At 48.5% G+C, this 16,409-nt stretch overlaps 1 protein-coding gene across 5 annotated transcripts; it reads left to right on the forward strand.

Moving 5' to 3' along the window:
- Window positions 1-15,849, forward strand: LOC148143165 (uncharacterized). 5 transcript variants are annotated; one of them, XM_087974060.1, is made up of 2 exons: window positions 1-312; window positions 13,944-15,849. In XM_087974060.1, the coding sequence occupies exon 2, from the start codon at window positions 14,352-14,354 to the stop codon at window positions 15,402-15,404; it is 1,053 nt and encodes a 350-aa protein (XP_087830186.1). In that variant the 5' UTR covers window positions 1-312; window positions 13,944-14,351; the 3' UTR covers window positions 15,405-15,849. The 5 variants fall into 5 exon arrangements, with proteins under 5 accessions (XP_087830186.1, XP_087830187.1, XP_087830183.1 ...); XM_087974061.1 differs by lacking the exon at window positions 1-312 and adding an exon at window positions 6,522-6,543; XM_087974057.1 differs by lacking the exon at window positions 1-312 and adding an exon at window positions 12,468-12,581.
- The last annotated feature ends 560 nt before the right edge of the window (window positions 15,850-16,409 follow it).

Genomic DNA, 16,409 nt, shown 5'->3' on the forward strand with positions numbered 1-16,409 from the left:
ATCCTTTACATCTGTCAGTAACAGTAGTCACCAAAGCGCACACTGCGCATGCTCCGAGGTGTCAGCGAGGAAGGCGCATGCTCACCGGTGTCAGCAAAGTAGTACGCATGCTCCTCGAAGTCCGAAGAACGGCACGCGACTTCCTTTTGATGGACCAATGGTAAAGCCTGGAGGACCGGATGGAGATTGGTCCTCCTGCCAGTTAGAGCACCCCTATTGTCTGAATGCAGAAGGAGGACCATAAGCTTCTGTAGCTGCTGTGAAGATTGAGCTTCAGCCCAGACTGTAACTTGCTTCTTCTGTCCAACATCTGTGAGTACAGCACTTTCTTTTCTCACCCCCTTTTCCATTTAGTTTTCATTTTGGTGTTCAATTATAGTCATAGAGATGGACAGTACGGAAACAGACCCTTCGGTCCAACTCGTTCATGTCGGCCAGATATTGCAACCTAATCTAGTCCCGCTTGCCAGCACCCAGCCGATATCCCTGTTCATATAGTGTTGATTTGCAGCAGCTGAAAGGAAAGGGAGTGATTCTCTGGGGTGGAGACAGACTCAGGAAATGTTGGACCAGGTCTGTGTCTCAGTTGGCAAACACATGGCAAATGCAGTACCTCAATGTGAAGCTATAGCCTTTGCCGTGGCAAGAAAAACAGAAAGGTGGTGCGTTTTTAAATGTGATACATTGGGATGTGGAGAAAGTGAGGATTGCAGATGCTGAGGATCAGAGTTGCATCCATATTCCCAATTTCTTCATCTCCACTGCATCTGCTCCCAGGAGGACCAGTTCCAATACCGTACAACCCAGATGGCCTCCTTCTTCAAAGACAGCAATTTCCCCCCAGACATGATCGACAATGCTCTCCACCGCATCTCCTCCACTTCCCGCTCCTCTGCCCTTGAGCCCCGTCCCTCCAATCGCCACCAGGCCAGAACCCCACTGGTCCTCACCTACCACCCCACCAACCTCCATATACATCGTATCATCCGTCGTCATTTCTGCCACCTCCAAACGGACCCCATCACCAGGAATATGTTTCCCTCCCCTCCCCTATCAGCGTTCCGAAAAGACCACTCCCTCCGTGACTCCCTCGTCAGGTCCACAGCCCCCACCAACCCAACCTCCACTCCCGGCACCTTCCCCTGCAACCGCAAGAAATGCAAAACTTGCGCCCACACCTTCAGATTCCTGAAGAAGAGCTCATGCCCGAAATGACGATTCTCCTGCTCCTTGGATGCTGCCTGACCTGCTGTGCTTTTCCAGCAACACATTTTCAGCCCACACCTTCCCCCCCCTTAGTTCCCTCCAAGGCCCCAAGGGATCCTTCCATATCCACCACAAATTCACCAGCACCTCCACACACATCATTTACTGCATCCGCTGCACCCGATATGGCCTCCTCTACATTGGGGAGACAGGCCGCCGACTTGCAGAACGTTTCAGAGAACACCTCTAGGACACCCGGACCAACCAACCCAACCACCCCGTGGCTCAACACTTCAACTCCCCCTCCCACTCCACCAAGGACATGCAGGTCCTTGGACTCCTCCATCGCCAGACCATGGCAACATGACAGCTGGAGGAAGAGCGCCTCATCTTCCGCCTAGGAACCCTCCAACCACAAGGGATGACCTCCGATTTCTCCAGTTTCCTCATTTCCCCTCCCCCCACCTTGACTCAGTCCCAACCCTCAAACCCAGCATCACCTTCCTAACCTGCAATCTTCTTCCTGACCTCTCCGCCCCCACCCCCACTCCAGCCTATCACCCTCACCTTAACCTCCTTCTACCTATCGCATTTCCAACGCCCCTCCTCCAAGTCCCTCCTCCCCACCTTTTATCTTAGCCTGCTTGCCACACTTTCCTCATTCCTGAAGAAGGGCTCATGTCCGAAACGTCGATTCTCATGCTCCTTGGATGCTGCCTGACTTGCTGCACTTTTCCACCAACATATTTTCTGCTCTGATCTCCAGCATCTGCGGTCCTCACTTTCTCCTAAAAGTACAGCTAATCAGGCAGCATGAGAGTTGATGTTTTGGGCACAAGCCCTTCGTCAACAATGATGTGTAGATGTACAATGGGACCTCAGTGTCCTTCTGCACCAGTCACTGCCAGTTGTCGGACAGGTGCAGCAAGCTATCAGCAAGGCAAGTGGTATATTAGCAAGAGGAATTGAGTTCAGAAGTGGGGATGTCTTCCTTCTGTTAGGGGGGTCATTGAACGTATTCACTGCTGAGTTCATCTGATATTTTGAACAACAATGAAATGGATGTTTATGGGGGATATTAAGAAAATGGTTTCAAGACCAGCATAGAACAGTTACAGTGTCAGACAGCACAGAAACAGCCCCTTCAGTCCAACTAGTCCATGCTGACTATGTTCTCTAACTAAACTAGTCCCACCTACCAGTATTTGGTCCATATCCTCTGAATCTTTCCTATTCAGATACTTATCCAAATGTCCTTTAAATGCTATAACTGCACCACTTCCTCTGGACATTCATTCCACACGCGAACCACTCTGTGTAAAATGAAAAATAATGTCCCTCATGTTTTTCAAATCTTTCTCCTCTCTCCTTCAAAATTTGCTCCCTAATCTTGAAACCCCCACCCAAGGGAAAGGACATCTGCCATTCACGTTAGCTAGATCTGTCATGATTTAATCACCCTCAGTAAGGTCACCTCTCAACCTCCTATGCTCCAATGAAAAATGTCCCAGCCTGTCCACCAAAATGTAGGTATATTCATATCCAGTTATGATCTGTGCAATACTGGTCCAGGCACGAAAGACCAAATGTCCTAGTCCTGCTCCCAATTCTCACCCTCTGTGTCCAGGACAGCAAGAGACCATAACACATTGGAGCTGAGATTAAGCCATTCAGCCCATCAGGTCTGCTGATAGCACACAATCGCAGCTGATAAGTTTCTCAGGCCCATTCTCTTGCTTTCTCCCCGTAACCCTTGATCCCCTTGATACTCAGGAACCTGTCTACCTCGGTCTTAAATATTCTCAATGACCTGTCCTTTACAGCCTTCTGTGGCAATGAATTCCAAAGATTCACCACTCTCTGGTTGAAGGAGTTTCTCCTTATCACAGTTCCAAAAGGCCTTCCCTTTACTCAAAGGCTGTGCCTTCAGGTTCTTGTCTCTCCTACCAATGGAAACATCTTCCCAACATCCAGTCTGTCCATGCCATTCAGTATTCTGTATGTTTCAATTAGAGTGTGGGCCTGTGTATCAGCATGAACCAGACCCTTCAGGATGAGATGCAGCAGGAATTAGGTGGGATTAAGATTTTCAGCTTCTAGGGAATAAGAGAGTTTGCTATAAATGGGAATTGAGCAGATGGGTCATTGGGCCGAGGAGTGGGAGATGGAGTTTAATTTAGACAAATGTGAGGAGTTGTATTTTGGTCAAGCAATCCAGGCAGAACTGACACAGTTAAGGGGAGTGTTGCTGAACAAAGACCTTGGAGTGCAGGTTCATAATTCCTTGAAAGTGGAGTCTCAGGTAGCTACGATAGTAGAGAAGGCATTCAGTATGCTTTCCTTTCTTGGTCAGAGCATTGAGTATGGGAGTTGGGAGGTCATGTGGCCGTTGTCCACGAAATTGGTTGGGCCACTTTTGGAACACTGCATTCAATTCTAGTCTACTTGATATAGAAAAGATGTTGTGAAACTTTGAAAGAGGTTGGAAAAGATTTACAAGGTTGTTGCCAGACGTGGAGGGTTTAAACTACTGGGAGAGGGAGAATAGGCCAGGGATATTTTCCCTGGAGCATCAGAGACTGAGGGCATTGACGTTGTAACGGGCATGGATAGGGTGAATACCCAAGATCTTTTCCCCGGGATGGTGCAGTCCAAAACTAGACGGTGCATATTTGAGGTGAGAGGAGAATGATTCATAAGTGTGGTTGTGAAGATTGGACTTTCAGAGCAGCTGTCAAAGATGTTTTGCCCTGACTGGGAGCAGAAGTTGTAACAGTGAAATCTTTCATTTATGAGCAAACAACTGAGTGAGTGAGTCCGTCCGGGATTTTGGGGGTAAGTGGGAATTCATTGCACTTTGGGGATGCAGCCCTTCCCTATCCAGTCATTTCTGCTGTTGGGTGAGACTAGACCTCAAGATTAGGGGGAGTAGCTTTCAAACACCCATTAGGAGAGAATCTATGGAATTCTCTGCCCAATGAAGCAGTAAAGGCCACTTCAGTATATTGAAGACACAGTTGGATGGGTTTTTGCATGGTTGGTGAATTAAGGGTAGCTTTGACAATGCAGGGAGGAGGAGCTGCGATGATCTTAATGAATGGCAGAGTAGGCCTGACAGGACAAATGGCCTACTCCTGCTTTTCCCATGGCTAACCCAGCTTCAGGATGACAAGGATTGGATCCTGAATATTGAGGGGGTAGTCAAATGGGAAGCGAGGTCAAGGTAGAGGGTTGGCACTGCTAATCAAAGCATTGATCACAGGGTAGTCTGGTGTCAGCTCAGATTTCAAGTCCTGATTTCTCTCTCCTCTGTTGATCTCCCTGTTCGCTTAGAGTAAGATGTTGGCCTGTCAGCTCTGCTGGATTTCTGCTGAAGCTTTGACACCCATTTTTACACCATTTGGAACAATAAAACATTGGGTCAATTGAGACCCAACCCACCATCTCTCAGCCTGTTAACCATTCAGATACAGTGTTGTCATAGCAGGGAATCAAACAAGAAAAACGAATCAAAATTAAAAATAAATAGATCCTCGTGCTTAATGTTTGTTCACTAGTAAGTAAACTAGAATAGGGTTCTCCCAGGATTCTTATAGTGCCCTATTTTGAGGAATTCTGTCCCTTACATCTAACTATTAGTCCCCAGCTATAATTTACAACAACATTTACAACCACAGAAATAAAGCATGTTATCTCAATGTCTGTGTGATATGCAGCACAGAAATAGACTTTTTATTTCTCTCATGCGTGTGTGTGTGTACACACAAGTCCATTGCAGTGAATTTGTATTTGCAGCATTATATTTGCCGATACATTCTATTTTGCTCCTAAAATGAACAATCTCCAGGCAGTCAATACATGTAGTATTATGTAAATTCAACTTTTGAAAATAGAACCAGCCTGACTCAAGGTTAGGATACAGACAGACTCTGATCTCACACCTTTCATGCATTGTCTGAGCTGAAATAGTCGTAGAGATGTACAGCACAGAAATAGACCCTGCGATCCAACTTGTCCATGCCGACTAGATATCCCAACCCATCTAGTCCTACCTTCTCACACCCACCCCATATCCCTCCAAACCCTTGCTATTCATATATTCCATTCAGATCCCTTTCAAATGTTGCAATTGTACTAGCCTCCACCTCTTCCTCTTGCAGCTCATTCCGTACATGTACCACCCTCTTTGTGAAAAGGTTGCCCCTTAGGTCTCTTTTATATCTTTCCCCTCTCACCTAAACATATGCCCTCTAGTTCTGCCATTCCCCCCTCCCTCCCCAACCCCCCACTCTCCTCCCCCCCAACCCCCCACTCTCCTCCCCCCCAACCCCCCATCCCCCCCCCAACCCCCCATCCCCCCCCCAACCCCCCATCCCCCCCCCAACCCCCCATCCCCCCATCCCCCCCCAACCCCCCATCCCCCCCCCAACCCCCCATCCCCCCAGACTGAAAGATGTCATCTTTTGTTATAAAACCATAGTTATCTCGAAGGTGCCTTGCAGGAAATTGTGGGATTTACATATTTGTGATACCTGCAACACATTCTAAAAGATGAAAGATTACACAATCCAGGTTTGTTCAATAGATCATTTCAGTGGCAGGGCACTGTCATGTTTTTTCATAAATTCTATGCGTTATGATCTTATTCTCCACAACCACCTGAAGGAGTAGCGCTCGAAATGCTACTCCTTTCAAATAAACCTGTTGGATGATAACCTGGCGTTGTGTGATTTTTAACTTTGCCAATCCACCTTTACCTGGACAATGCTAAATTACCCATAGTGCCAGGGTTGTGCAGGCTCGGGTGGATTAGTCAGGGGGTGAATGTAGAGGAATGGGTGTGGGTGGGTTACCCTTTGGAGGGTCGGTGTGGACTCGTTGGGCCGAATTGCCTGCTTCCACACTATGGGGATTTGTTGAAGGGAAGGGATTTTCCCAACTGTGCAGGGCAGCGCCGGCCGTCCGGAGCGGACGTAATGCGGGTCAGTCTGACACCGACCGCAGCAGGCGCAGTGAGGGTCAGCTGGACGCCGGCCATCCGCAGCAGGCGCAGTGAGGGCCAGCCGGACGCCGTCCGTCCGGAGCAGGAGCAGTGAGGGTCAGCCGGACGCCGTCCGTCCGGAGCAGGCGCAGTGAGGGCCAGCCGGACGCCGTCCGTCCGGAGCAGGCGCAGTGAGGGCCAGCCAGACGCCGTCCGTCCGGAGCAGGCGCAGTGAGGGCCAGCGGACGCCATCCAATCCGAGCAGGCGCAGTAAGGGTCAGCCGGACGCTTTCCGTCCGGAGCGGGCGCAGCGAGGGCCAGCCGGATCCAGGCCCTCCGGAGCACGTGTAATGCAGGTCAGTGGGACGCCGGCCATCTGGAGCAGGCGTAATGCGGGTTAATCGCACGCCGGAGTCCGGAGCCGGCGCAGTGCGGGGGCTGGGTGTTGGCCTCGGTCCGCCCTTGTGAATCATTATTGATGTCACAACGCGGAAGTGGCCCTGTCAGTTTCAGAGTGAAACTCTTTCCGTCTGGGCAACTCTTCATCCTGGGGGCGAGAGAGAGAAGGGAAGGACATTTGTTCACTTTAGCAACTGGAGTGAACAAACTCCGCTATGAATCTTAATTACCCGTGTGAGTGAAGATGGAACTATAGGTTGTTTTCCCTAGCGCGGCAGTGTCTGAGGGGTGACCTTATAGACTTGTATAAAATCATCAGTGGTGTGGATCGGGTAAATAGACAAGGTCTTTTACCTGGGATAGGGGAGTCCAGGACGAGGTAGTAACAAGGTTTAGGGTGAGGGTGGGTGGGGTGGACATTTAAAAGCATCAGAAGGGGCAAATTTTTCACGCAGAGCCTGGTGCATGTTTGGAATGAGCTGCCAGAGGAAGTGATGGAGGTTGGTACAATTACAGTATGTAAAAGACATTTGGATTGGTGTATGAATAGAAAGGGTTAAGAAGCATATGGGCCAAGTGCTGGCAAATGCAACTAGATTAATTTAGGATATCTGGAAGACTTTGGCTGAAGGGTCATTTTCTGTGCTGTATATCTCTATGACTCTGGCTTTCCACTAATGTTTGCCACATCTGTATGTTCAGTTTCTCTCTGGTGTCAGTGTTAACGCCTTGATGTCTCATTTTGTTCCCCTCTTCCTGGGGGCGTTAACCATTTTGTATCTGGTTGTTCCTCAAGAAGCTGCATGGCAGGTTCACCCTGAATTAACATTTTTGTTTGCTTCCCAAAATTAGACCTGTTCGCTCTCAGCAGCAGCATCCCAATGTCGTGGAAGATATTAACTTTCAGGTGGAGTTATCCAAACTTCAGAGAGATGTCAGTTTTGATATTTTTGCTTTTCTGCCCCAGTAAGATCCTGAATCAGTACCTTCAGGAGAATTAGTTAAAAGGGAGTGAGAACAGAGAGAGAGAGTGGGATGGTGCTTTCAATTTTGTGGAAAATTCTGCAGAAAGTAGAATTGCTTGTTCTGAGTTTCTATTCTGGACTGACAGTGATGATATTTGTAATCTCTTTTTACAGAGTATTTGAAGATAGAAGTTTCAAATCAACAGATGCCCAAAACATCAACTCTCCTGCTCCTCAGGTGCTGCCTGACCTGATGTGCTTTTCCAGCACACTTCTCGACTCACTGTACGGCATCTGCAATCCTCGCTTTGACATCAATATCTGACAGTCACTCAATCCATTAGGACCTCAGCAATTTTCAACTTAGATTCTGTGAGAAGGAGCAAAGCTTTTTGGTTCCTGTTTCAGTACATTTTCAGCATCAGTGGGACTGGATGAGAGACCCACTGTTGAACCGCACTGAATGTGGAGCCTGGAAGAGTGATACGGCCTGGAACGAGGAATTCACGGTGGGGAGAGGCTATACACGTGTTTGTGTGCAGCTGAAGCTTTGGCCATGGAGAATCCTGAGGAATCTCACCCTGTGGAGAAACCGTGGAAGTGTGGCGACTGTGGAAAAGGCTTCCGTGTCCCGTCTGCCCTGGAGATTCATCAGCGCAGTCACACCAGGGAAAGGCCATTCTCCTGCACCGAGTGCAGGAAGGGTTTTACCCAGGCCTCCACCCTGCTGAGGCACCAGCTGGTCCGCACGGGGGAGAGGCCATTCTCCTGCCCTGAGTGCTGGAAGGGCTTTACCCAGGCCGCCTCCATGCTGAGGCACCAGCGGCGCCACACAGGGGAGAGGCCCTTCAGGTGTCCCGAGTGTGGGAAGGGCTTTACCCGGGCCTCCATCCTGCTGACCCACCAGCGGGTCCACACAGGAGAGAGGCCATTCCCCTGCCCCGAATGCGGGAAGGTCTTCAGCAATTCCTCCCACCTTCTGACCCACCGGCGTGTCCACACGCGGGAAAGGCCCTTCAGCTGTCCCGAGTGTGGGAAGGGATTCAGTCAAGTGGGCACCTTGCGGAAGCACCAGCTGCTCCACACCGGGGAGAGGCCGTTCAGCTGCCCCGAGTGCTGGAAAGCTTTCAGTGATTCCTCTGCCCTGCTGAGACATCAGCTGGTCCACACGGGGGAGTGGCCTTTCGGGTGCCCCGACTGCGGGAAGGGCTTTAGCGATTCCTCCAATCTCCAGACCCACCGGCGGGTCCACACAGGGGAGAGGCCCTTCAGTTGCCTCGAGTGCGGGAAGGCCTTCACCTGCTCCTCCCTCCTGCGGAGGCACCAGCGAGTTCATTTGCCATCACAGGGGGTTGAAGGAATGACAGCCTAGTGCCATTATCAACTGGACTAACAACCCAGTTCCGGCGAATCCTGCCGCGGGAGATGACGGAATTGGAATTCGGTCAGAAACCTGGAGTTCAGTATTTAACGATGAAACCATTTTTCGGGGCAAAGAAAACCCCCATCTGACTGACTCATGTCCTTTTTAGGGAAGGAAACTGTTGTTAGGGGAAAGGATTCACTCAGCCGTCCCAGCTGCATTGTTTCCCTGGTCTGGCTTACGCATGACTGACTCCAGACCTACAGCAGTGTGGCTCTATCTTTTTTTTCTCCCATTGGCCTTTGGATAGTTAGAAACTGTCAGTAACTCCATCTCCACAGAGTCTACTACGCATGCTCCTCAGTGTCAGCAAAAACACCGCGCATGCTTGTAGCTGTCCGCAAAAACGGTGCTATGTTGTTTTGATGGACCAATGAGGAGTACTGGAGGACCGGTAGGAGTCTAGTGTTCTTGTTAAACACAGCCTCTCTATTGTCTGAAGGTGGACCATTAGCTTCTCAAGCTGCTGCTGCTTCTCTCGATGAATGAAGATTGAGATTCACCACAGACTGGAACTTCCTCTGTCCAACATCTGTGAGCACAGCGATCTCTCTTCTCTCCCCCTCTTCTACTCTCTTTTTTTTCATGCTGGGGTTCAATTTGTGACTTGAAGCAACTAAAAGCAAAGGGAGGGAATCCAGGGACGGGACAGACTGGAAAAGTTGGTCCAAGTCTGTGTCTCAATTGGCAAACACATGGCAAATGTATTACCTCAGTGTGAAATTATAGCCGGTGTTGTGGAAAAAGAAAACAGCACAAAACATTGTTTAAATGATCATATATTGGGATGGCAGAAGCTGGAGATCAGAGTCAAAAAATGTGGCACTGGAAGCACAGCAGGTCAGACAGCATCCGAGGAGCAGGAGAGTTGATGTTTCAGGCACAAGCCCTTCATCAGGAATGTTGTGTGGATGGACAAAGAGGTCTCAGCGTTTTTTCACACCAGGAGAAATTGAGGTCTGCAGATGCTGGAGATCAGAGTTGAGAGTGTTGCTGGAAAAGCACAGCTGTTCAGGCAGCATCAGAGGAGCAGGAGAATCGACGTTTTGGGCTGATTCTCCTGCTTCTTGGATGCTGCCTGACCTGCTGTGCTTTTCCAGCAACATGTTCTTCCACACCAATCAATGCCAGTTGTCAGACAGGTGCAGCAAGCAATGCGCAAGGCAAGTGGTATATTAGCAAGAGGAACTGAGTTCAGAAGTGGGGATGTCTTCCTGCAGGTATGGGGTCACTGAATACATTCAAGGCTGAGTTCATCTGATATTTTAAACAACAATGAATTGGATGGGTATTGGGGAAGGCAAGAAAATGGTTGTGATGACCAGTAAAAGAAGAGTTAAAGTCAGACAACACAGAAACAGACCCTTATCCGAGGATGGATGTGGTGTTCCCTACATTGGACAAACAGGCAGAAAACTAGCCACTAGGATATATGAACATCAACTAGCCACAAAAAGACATCACCCACTATCCCTAGTATCCTTACAGATGCATGAGGAAGGACACCACTTCGACTGGCACAACACATCCACCCCAGGACAAGCCAAACAGAGACACGCATGAGAATTCCTAGAAGCATAGCATTCCAACCAGAATTCTATCAACAAATACATTGACTTGGATCCCATTTACACCCCCCCCCCCGAAAAAGAACAGGAAATGACATTGCCATATGAAATGATGCCACCACAGGAAATGACATCACCAACCCAAACATCTAAATAGAAAGTGGGCTACACCACTGGTGCTTCATCTGGAGGCTCACTGCAGATGTTACCTAGTATAGTGATGGAAAATGAACCTTTCAGCTCAGCGAGCAAACCTACATCCAGAACCTCACCCTGAGCTACAAACCTTCTCAAAACTCACCAGTTTCATGGTCCAATCTGGTTGCTGAAATTCTTCATATTGATGGATCCACTCCAATTAAACACTGGGAAGAATGAAGCCACTGGTTTCCAGTTTTTGCATCCATCTTCATTCCTCAGCCTCCATTCTCTCCCTTATAACTCTCAGATTCAGCCAGGCTGTTCATAACTTGCTGCATTGGATTCTGAGAGGAGCTTCTGACCTGTGCCAGCACAAAGCCTCCTGTATCCGCCTCTGTCATCTCATTCGAGCCTGTCCCATTCCCAAAGTAGCTGCTGCTGCCGGAATCATCTTTGGTCCCTTCCTTACCTCCAGGCTTGACTACTTCACTGCTGCAATCAATAATTTTACGCATTTGCCCTTCTGTAAACTTGAAATCATCTAAGACTTTGCTCTTGTATCATGGCAACAATTCTCATTCCTCTGTGGCTCATGTGTCCACTGACCTGTGCTGGTGCCCATTCAAGCAACAACCAAATTTTAAAATTCTCATTTTAGTCTTCAAATCTCTCCAATGGTTTCTCCCATCTTTATCTTTGCAATCTCTGTATGTTGAGATGAGTGTGCTGCTCCAATAGTGAGTGTCTTTGAACAGAACTTGCAGGTAATGGTCTCCCATGTAACTGCTGCTCTTGACCTTCTTAACGGTAGTAGTTTGAAAGGAGCTATCTAAAGAGTTTTGACTTTCCAAACATCCTGATATTGCTTCCTTGATAATTGATTCTAACAACTTCCCATTAACAGCTGTTGAACTAACTGGTCTGCAATTTCTCACGTATTGCTTCTCTCCCTTTTTGAATACAGGTGTTACATTAGTATTTTTCCACTCCAGTGGATTCATAAGATATCAGAGGCCATTCAGCCCAGCAAGTCTGCTCCGTCACCCAATCATGGCTGAAGTCAACTCCTTTCTGGCGCTTTCTCTTCGTAACCTTTGATCACCTTGACAATCAAGAATCTACCTATCTCAGTCTTAAATAAACTCAATAAATCTTTCTTGTGTCCAAGGAATTTTGGAATATTGTAACTAACGTATCCACTGCCTTTAGTACATTAGAATGTGGGCCATTAGGCCCAGGGGACCTGTCCGCCCTCAATCCCGATAGTGTACCTATCGACGTTGATTGTTTAAGTTCTACCCTTTCTACAGCCTCTGACTTGCCTGTTCCAATGGGGATAGTATTGCTGTCCTCCAATGTGAAAGCTGAGGAAAGTTTTGATTTAGCAGCTTTACTATTTCAGTGTTCCCCCATTAACTCAGCGGTTTCACCTTCCAAGGGACCAACATTTACTTCAGCGATTCTGTTCCCTTCAGCATTCCAATACAAGCTCTTGCTATTCTTTTTGATATTTTGTGCTGGGTTTATTTCGCAATTTACCTTACCTATTTTTATGAAATTTATTCATATCCGTTTGTTTATGTCTGAACGTTTCTCAATGCTTCAGCCTTCCAGAGATCTGGAATAACATTTCTGAAAATTGAAAGAAAATACGTTCAAACTTAAAAGAAACTCACCTTTCAAGTGGCTGGGGGCGGGGAAAGCGATCGCCCCGCCCCCATTGTCACCGAATTCTTGGAGGACTCCGCCACTTCGGCGGTGATGACGTCACCAGGAGGGACCCGCCCCCTGAGTTGGCGCATGTGCAATGGGACAAAGACAGTGTGACTGAGTGTGGGAGAGGAATGGCGCCGGCGGCTGAAGGAACAAGAACAGGAGCCGCTGGAAAAGCTGAGCAGGTCCGGCAGCTCGTGTCGGGAGGAATGTGAGGAGGTGTTTCGGGTCCGGGGATTCTCCTTCAGAACAGGACCAGGTTTCAGGAACATCCCGGGGAGGTCGCCAGGCCCGAGCGCCAAGACCTGGCTCCTGCCCCCGGGGAGAGGAGACAGTGAGACAGGGTAGGATTGGGAACCGCGGGAGGAGGGAGACTGGGGAGTTTATAAACTCCTAGGGAGAGGCTCAGGCCTCCAATAGAAGCCCCACAGGCTCAGTGTTTACTTCACCGGCGAAGAAGCTCTCGGGTTGCCCGGGCAACCGGCCGCCAGCTTTGTGAGGGTCAGGCGCCTGTTGTCTTGGGACGGGGTTGTTGGATTGTTGTATAATATTGATCTCCTCTGTACTTTTAATCTTGAATATTTTAAAAATGTACACTGGCTTCAATTTCTGAATTCTAAGTACAGAAGCAAAATATAAACATCTCCTGACATGTATCCCAACATGTGCATAGGAGCTAAGACTGCCTCAAGATTTACTGAGGTGCTGAATCAATAGCTCTTTCCCTTTTGATTAATGAAGATGGTGCCCAGCAGACTCCTGCACACAGCCTGTTCTGTCAGCGTTTATGGGAGAGATATGATAGCAAAACCCGTGAAGCCAAGTAATTTGAAGTCACACTTTAGTGCTTTTATCCCCTCAAATTCAGCATTACGTCAAGGCTGTAGATGTACCAGACTCCCTAGGACAGCCAGGATGGATAACAAAGAGGAGAGCTGAGGTGTTATCCTCGTCAAGCCTGTAACTTCTGCAAAAAAACACCATCAAGTTAATTAAATGCAATGTCCCCTTCAGCAATCCCACGCTGGCTCTTCTTAATCCACCTTTCTCCATGTGACTACAAATTTTGACCAGAATAACTATTTCTGCTTTTCCACCAAATTTAAACTGGCTGCCCTCTAATTGCTGAGTATATCTTTACAACCTTTCTTAAACAAGGCTAAAGTGTTTGCAGTTTTCCAGTCACTTCCTCCAGTTCCATGGAAGACTGTTGAATTATGTTGAATGCTCCCACAATTTCTGTCGTCCCTTTCTTCAAGATCCTTGGATATATTTCATCAAGTCCCAGTGCCTTTTCAACTTCTAAGTGCCAACAGCTTATCGAAGACTTCTTTCATATTAATTTTGAACTTATACAGTGACAAAGTCACCTTGTTGGTTGCCCCGTAAGAATTGATTAGAGCAGAGTGAGAACAGAGGGGGAGAGAGTGGGATGGTGTTTTCAATTTTGTGAAATAAGAAAAGAATATTCTGCAGAAAGTAGAATTGCTTGTTCTGAATTTCTACCCTGCACTGACAGTGATGAATTTTATAATTTCTTTTTGCAGCGTATTTGAAGATCTGAAGACAGAAGTTTCAAAATGAACAGGTACAGGCGTTATGCCGGAAACATTGACTCTCCTGCACCTCGGATGCTGCCTGACCTGCTGTGCTTTTCCAGTGCTGCGCTTTTTGTCTCTGACTCTCCAGCGACTGCAGTCCTCACTTTGACATCAATGTCTGACAGTCACCCAATTCATCAGGACCGCAACAATTTTCAACCATGATTCTGTGAGAAGGAAACAAACTTTTTGGTTCTTGTTTGAGTACTTTTTCAGCATCAATGGGACTAGATGAGAGACCCTACTGTTGCAGCGCACTGAGCGTGGAGCGTGTAACAGCTATACGGCCTGAAAACAGGAATTCACAGTGGGGAGGGGCTGTACAAGTGTTTGCGTACAGCTGAAGCTTCAGCCATGGAGAAACTGGAGGAATCCCGCCCTGTGGAGAAACCATGGAAGTGTGGTAACTGTGGGAAAGGCTTTCATGCCCCGTCTGCCCCAGAGACTTATCAGCGCAGCCACACCGGGGAAAGGCCATTCTCCTGCCCAGTCTGTAGGAAGGCCTTCAGCAAATCCTCTGACCTGCTAAAGCACCACCAGATCCACAGAGGGGAGAGGCCATTCAGCTGCCCTGAGTGCGGCAAGGCATTCAGCAGTTCCACCACCCTGCTGACCCACAAGCGGGTCCAGGCGGGGGAGAGGCCCTTCAGCTGCTCCGAGTGTAGGAAGGCCTTCAGCAATTCCTCCGACCTCCTGAAGCACCAGCGGGTCCACACAGGGGAGAGGCCATTCTCCTGCCCTGACTGCGGACAGGCCTTCGGTGATTCCTCTGCCCTGCTGACCCACCGGCGGGTCCACACAGGGGAAAGGCCCTTCAGCTGTCCCAACTGCGGGAAGGCCTTCAGCAATTCCTCTGACCTGCTGAAGCACCAGCGGGTCCACACGGGGGAGAGGCCGTTCTCCTGTCCCGAGTGTGGGAAGGCCTTCAGCTATTCCTCTGCCTTGCTGGCCCACCGGCGGGTCCACACCGGGGAAAGGCCCTTCAGCTGCCCCGAGTGTGGGAAGGCCTTCAGCAGTTCCTCCTACAGGCTGAACCACCAACGGGTCCACACGGGTGAAAGGCCTTTCAGCTGCTTAGAGTGCGGGAAAGCCTTCAGCAATTCCTCCAACCTACTGACCCACCGGCGTGTCCACACAGGGGAGAGACCCTTCAGCTGTCCAGAGTGCGGGAAGGCCTTCAACAGTTCCTCCCACCTGCTGACCCATCAGCGGGTCCACACGGGGGAGAGGCCGTTCCCCTGCACCGTGTGCGGGAAGGCTTTTAGCAATTCCTCCAACCTGCTGAACCACCAGCGGGTCCACACGGGCGAGAAGCCCTTCACCTGCTCTCAGTGTGGGAAGGGTTTCACACGCTTCTTCAACCTGCGGAGCCACCAGCGAGTTCACGCGCCATTGCAGGAGGATTGAAGGAGCAACGGGTTGGTGGTGGTGTTGGGTGTGGAGAGTGTGTGCGCTTTGACCTTGAGCTGTTTTTTTAAAAAGAACTACTTTTTCTATGCCTTTTTGCTGGGGGGAATCTGAAGCTGTAACAAAGTTGGTCACAGTAAAGTTTACCTGAACTTAACGTCGGGTTCAGGCTCTCATTGAAAGCTTTGAGCTCCAAATGGTTTTTGTTTTAAAGCTGCTCATTTCTTTCAGCCTCCTGCACTAAGTTTCCAATGTCGTGTATCAGATGGAGTAGTGAATGAGTAGCTACTATCGTTAGAAATTGTAAATTTTTCAGGAGTGCAGGTACTGCACCATTTCATCAGCATTGTAAAGTTTACTGGCAGCAGTAAAGGGTGTGGGCCGAGTTCACTAGAAACGATGTGGAGGGGCCGGTGTTGAACTGGGGTGGGTAAAGTTAAAAAGCACCAGGTTATAGTCCAACAGGTGTATTTGGATGCACTAGCTTTCAGAGTACTGCTCCTTCATTAGGTAGCTGTGGAGCAGGATCATAAGACACAGAATTTAAAGCAAAAGATCACAGTGTCATGCAACAGAAATGATATATTGAAAAAAACCTGGATTGCTGTTAAGTCTTTCATCTTTTAGAATGGGTTGCAGGTTTTGCTTCATTAATGTATAAATCCCAGAATATTTTTTAAGTCAGTCTCGAGATGACTTAAGGTTTTATAAAAATAGGTGACATCTCAGCTCTCACAATGTATGAAAGGTGTGAAGTTTGAGTGTGTCTGTATCCAAATCTTGAATCAGAATGGTTCTATTATCAAAGTAGGAATTTATAAAATAATACATGGATTGACTACCTGCCGATTTCTGCTCAAAGCGCACATCGAATGTATCTGCAAATGCAAATTCACCACATAGACCCATGTGTATGTGTTTGCAAGTGTGCATGCTTGGTAACGTTTGTGTGATGGAGTATAAGCCTCTGAGAAGGCGTGTGTGGGGTGTGTTTGTATGTGTGTG

The sequence above is a fragment of the Chiloscyllium plagiosum genome, unplaced genomic scaffold, assembly GCF_037043375.1.
Source record: "Chiloscyllium plagiosum isolate Xiang-an unplaced genomic scaffold, Cpla_swu_hap1 HiC_scaffold_27, whole genome shotgun sequence".
In the NCBI taxonomy this organism is placed as follows: Eukaryota; Metazoa; Chordata; class Chondrichthyes; order Orectolobiformes; family Hemiscylliidae; genus Chiloscyllium; species Chiloscyllium plagiosum.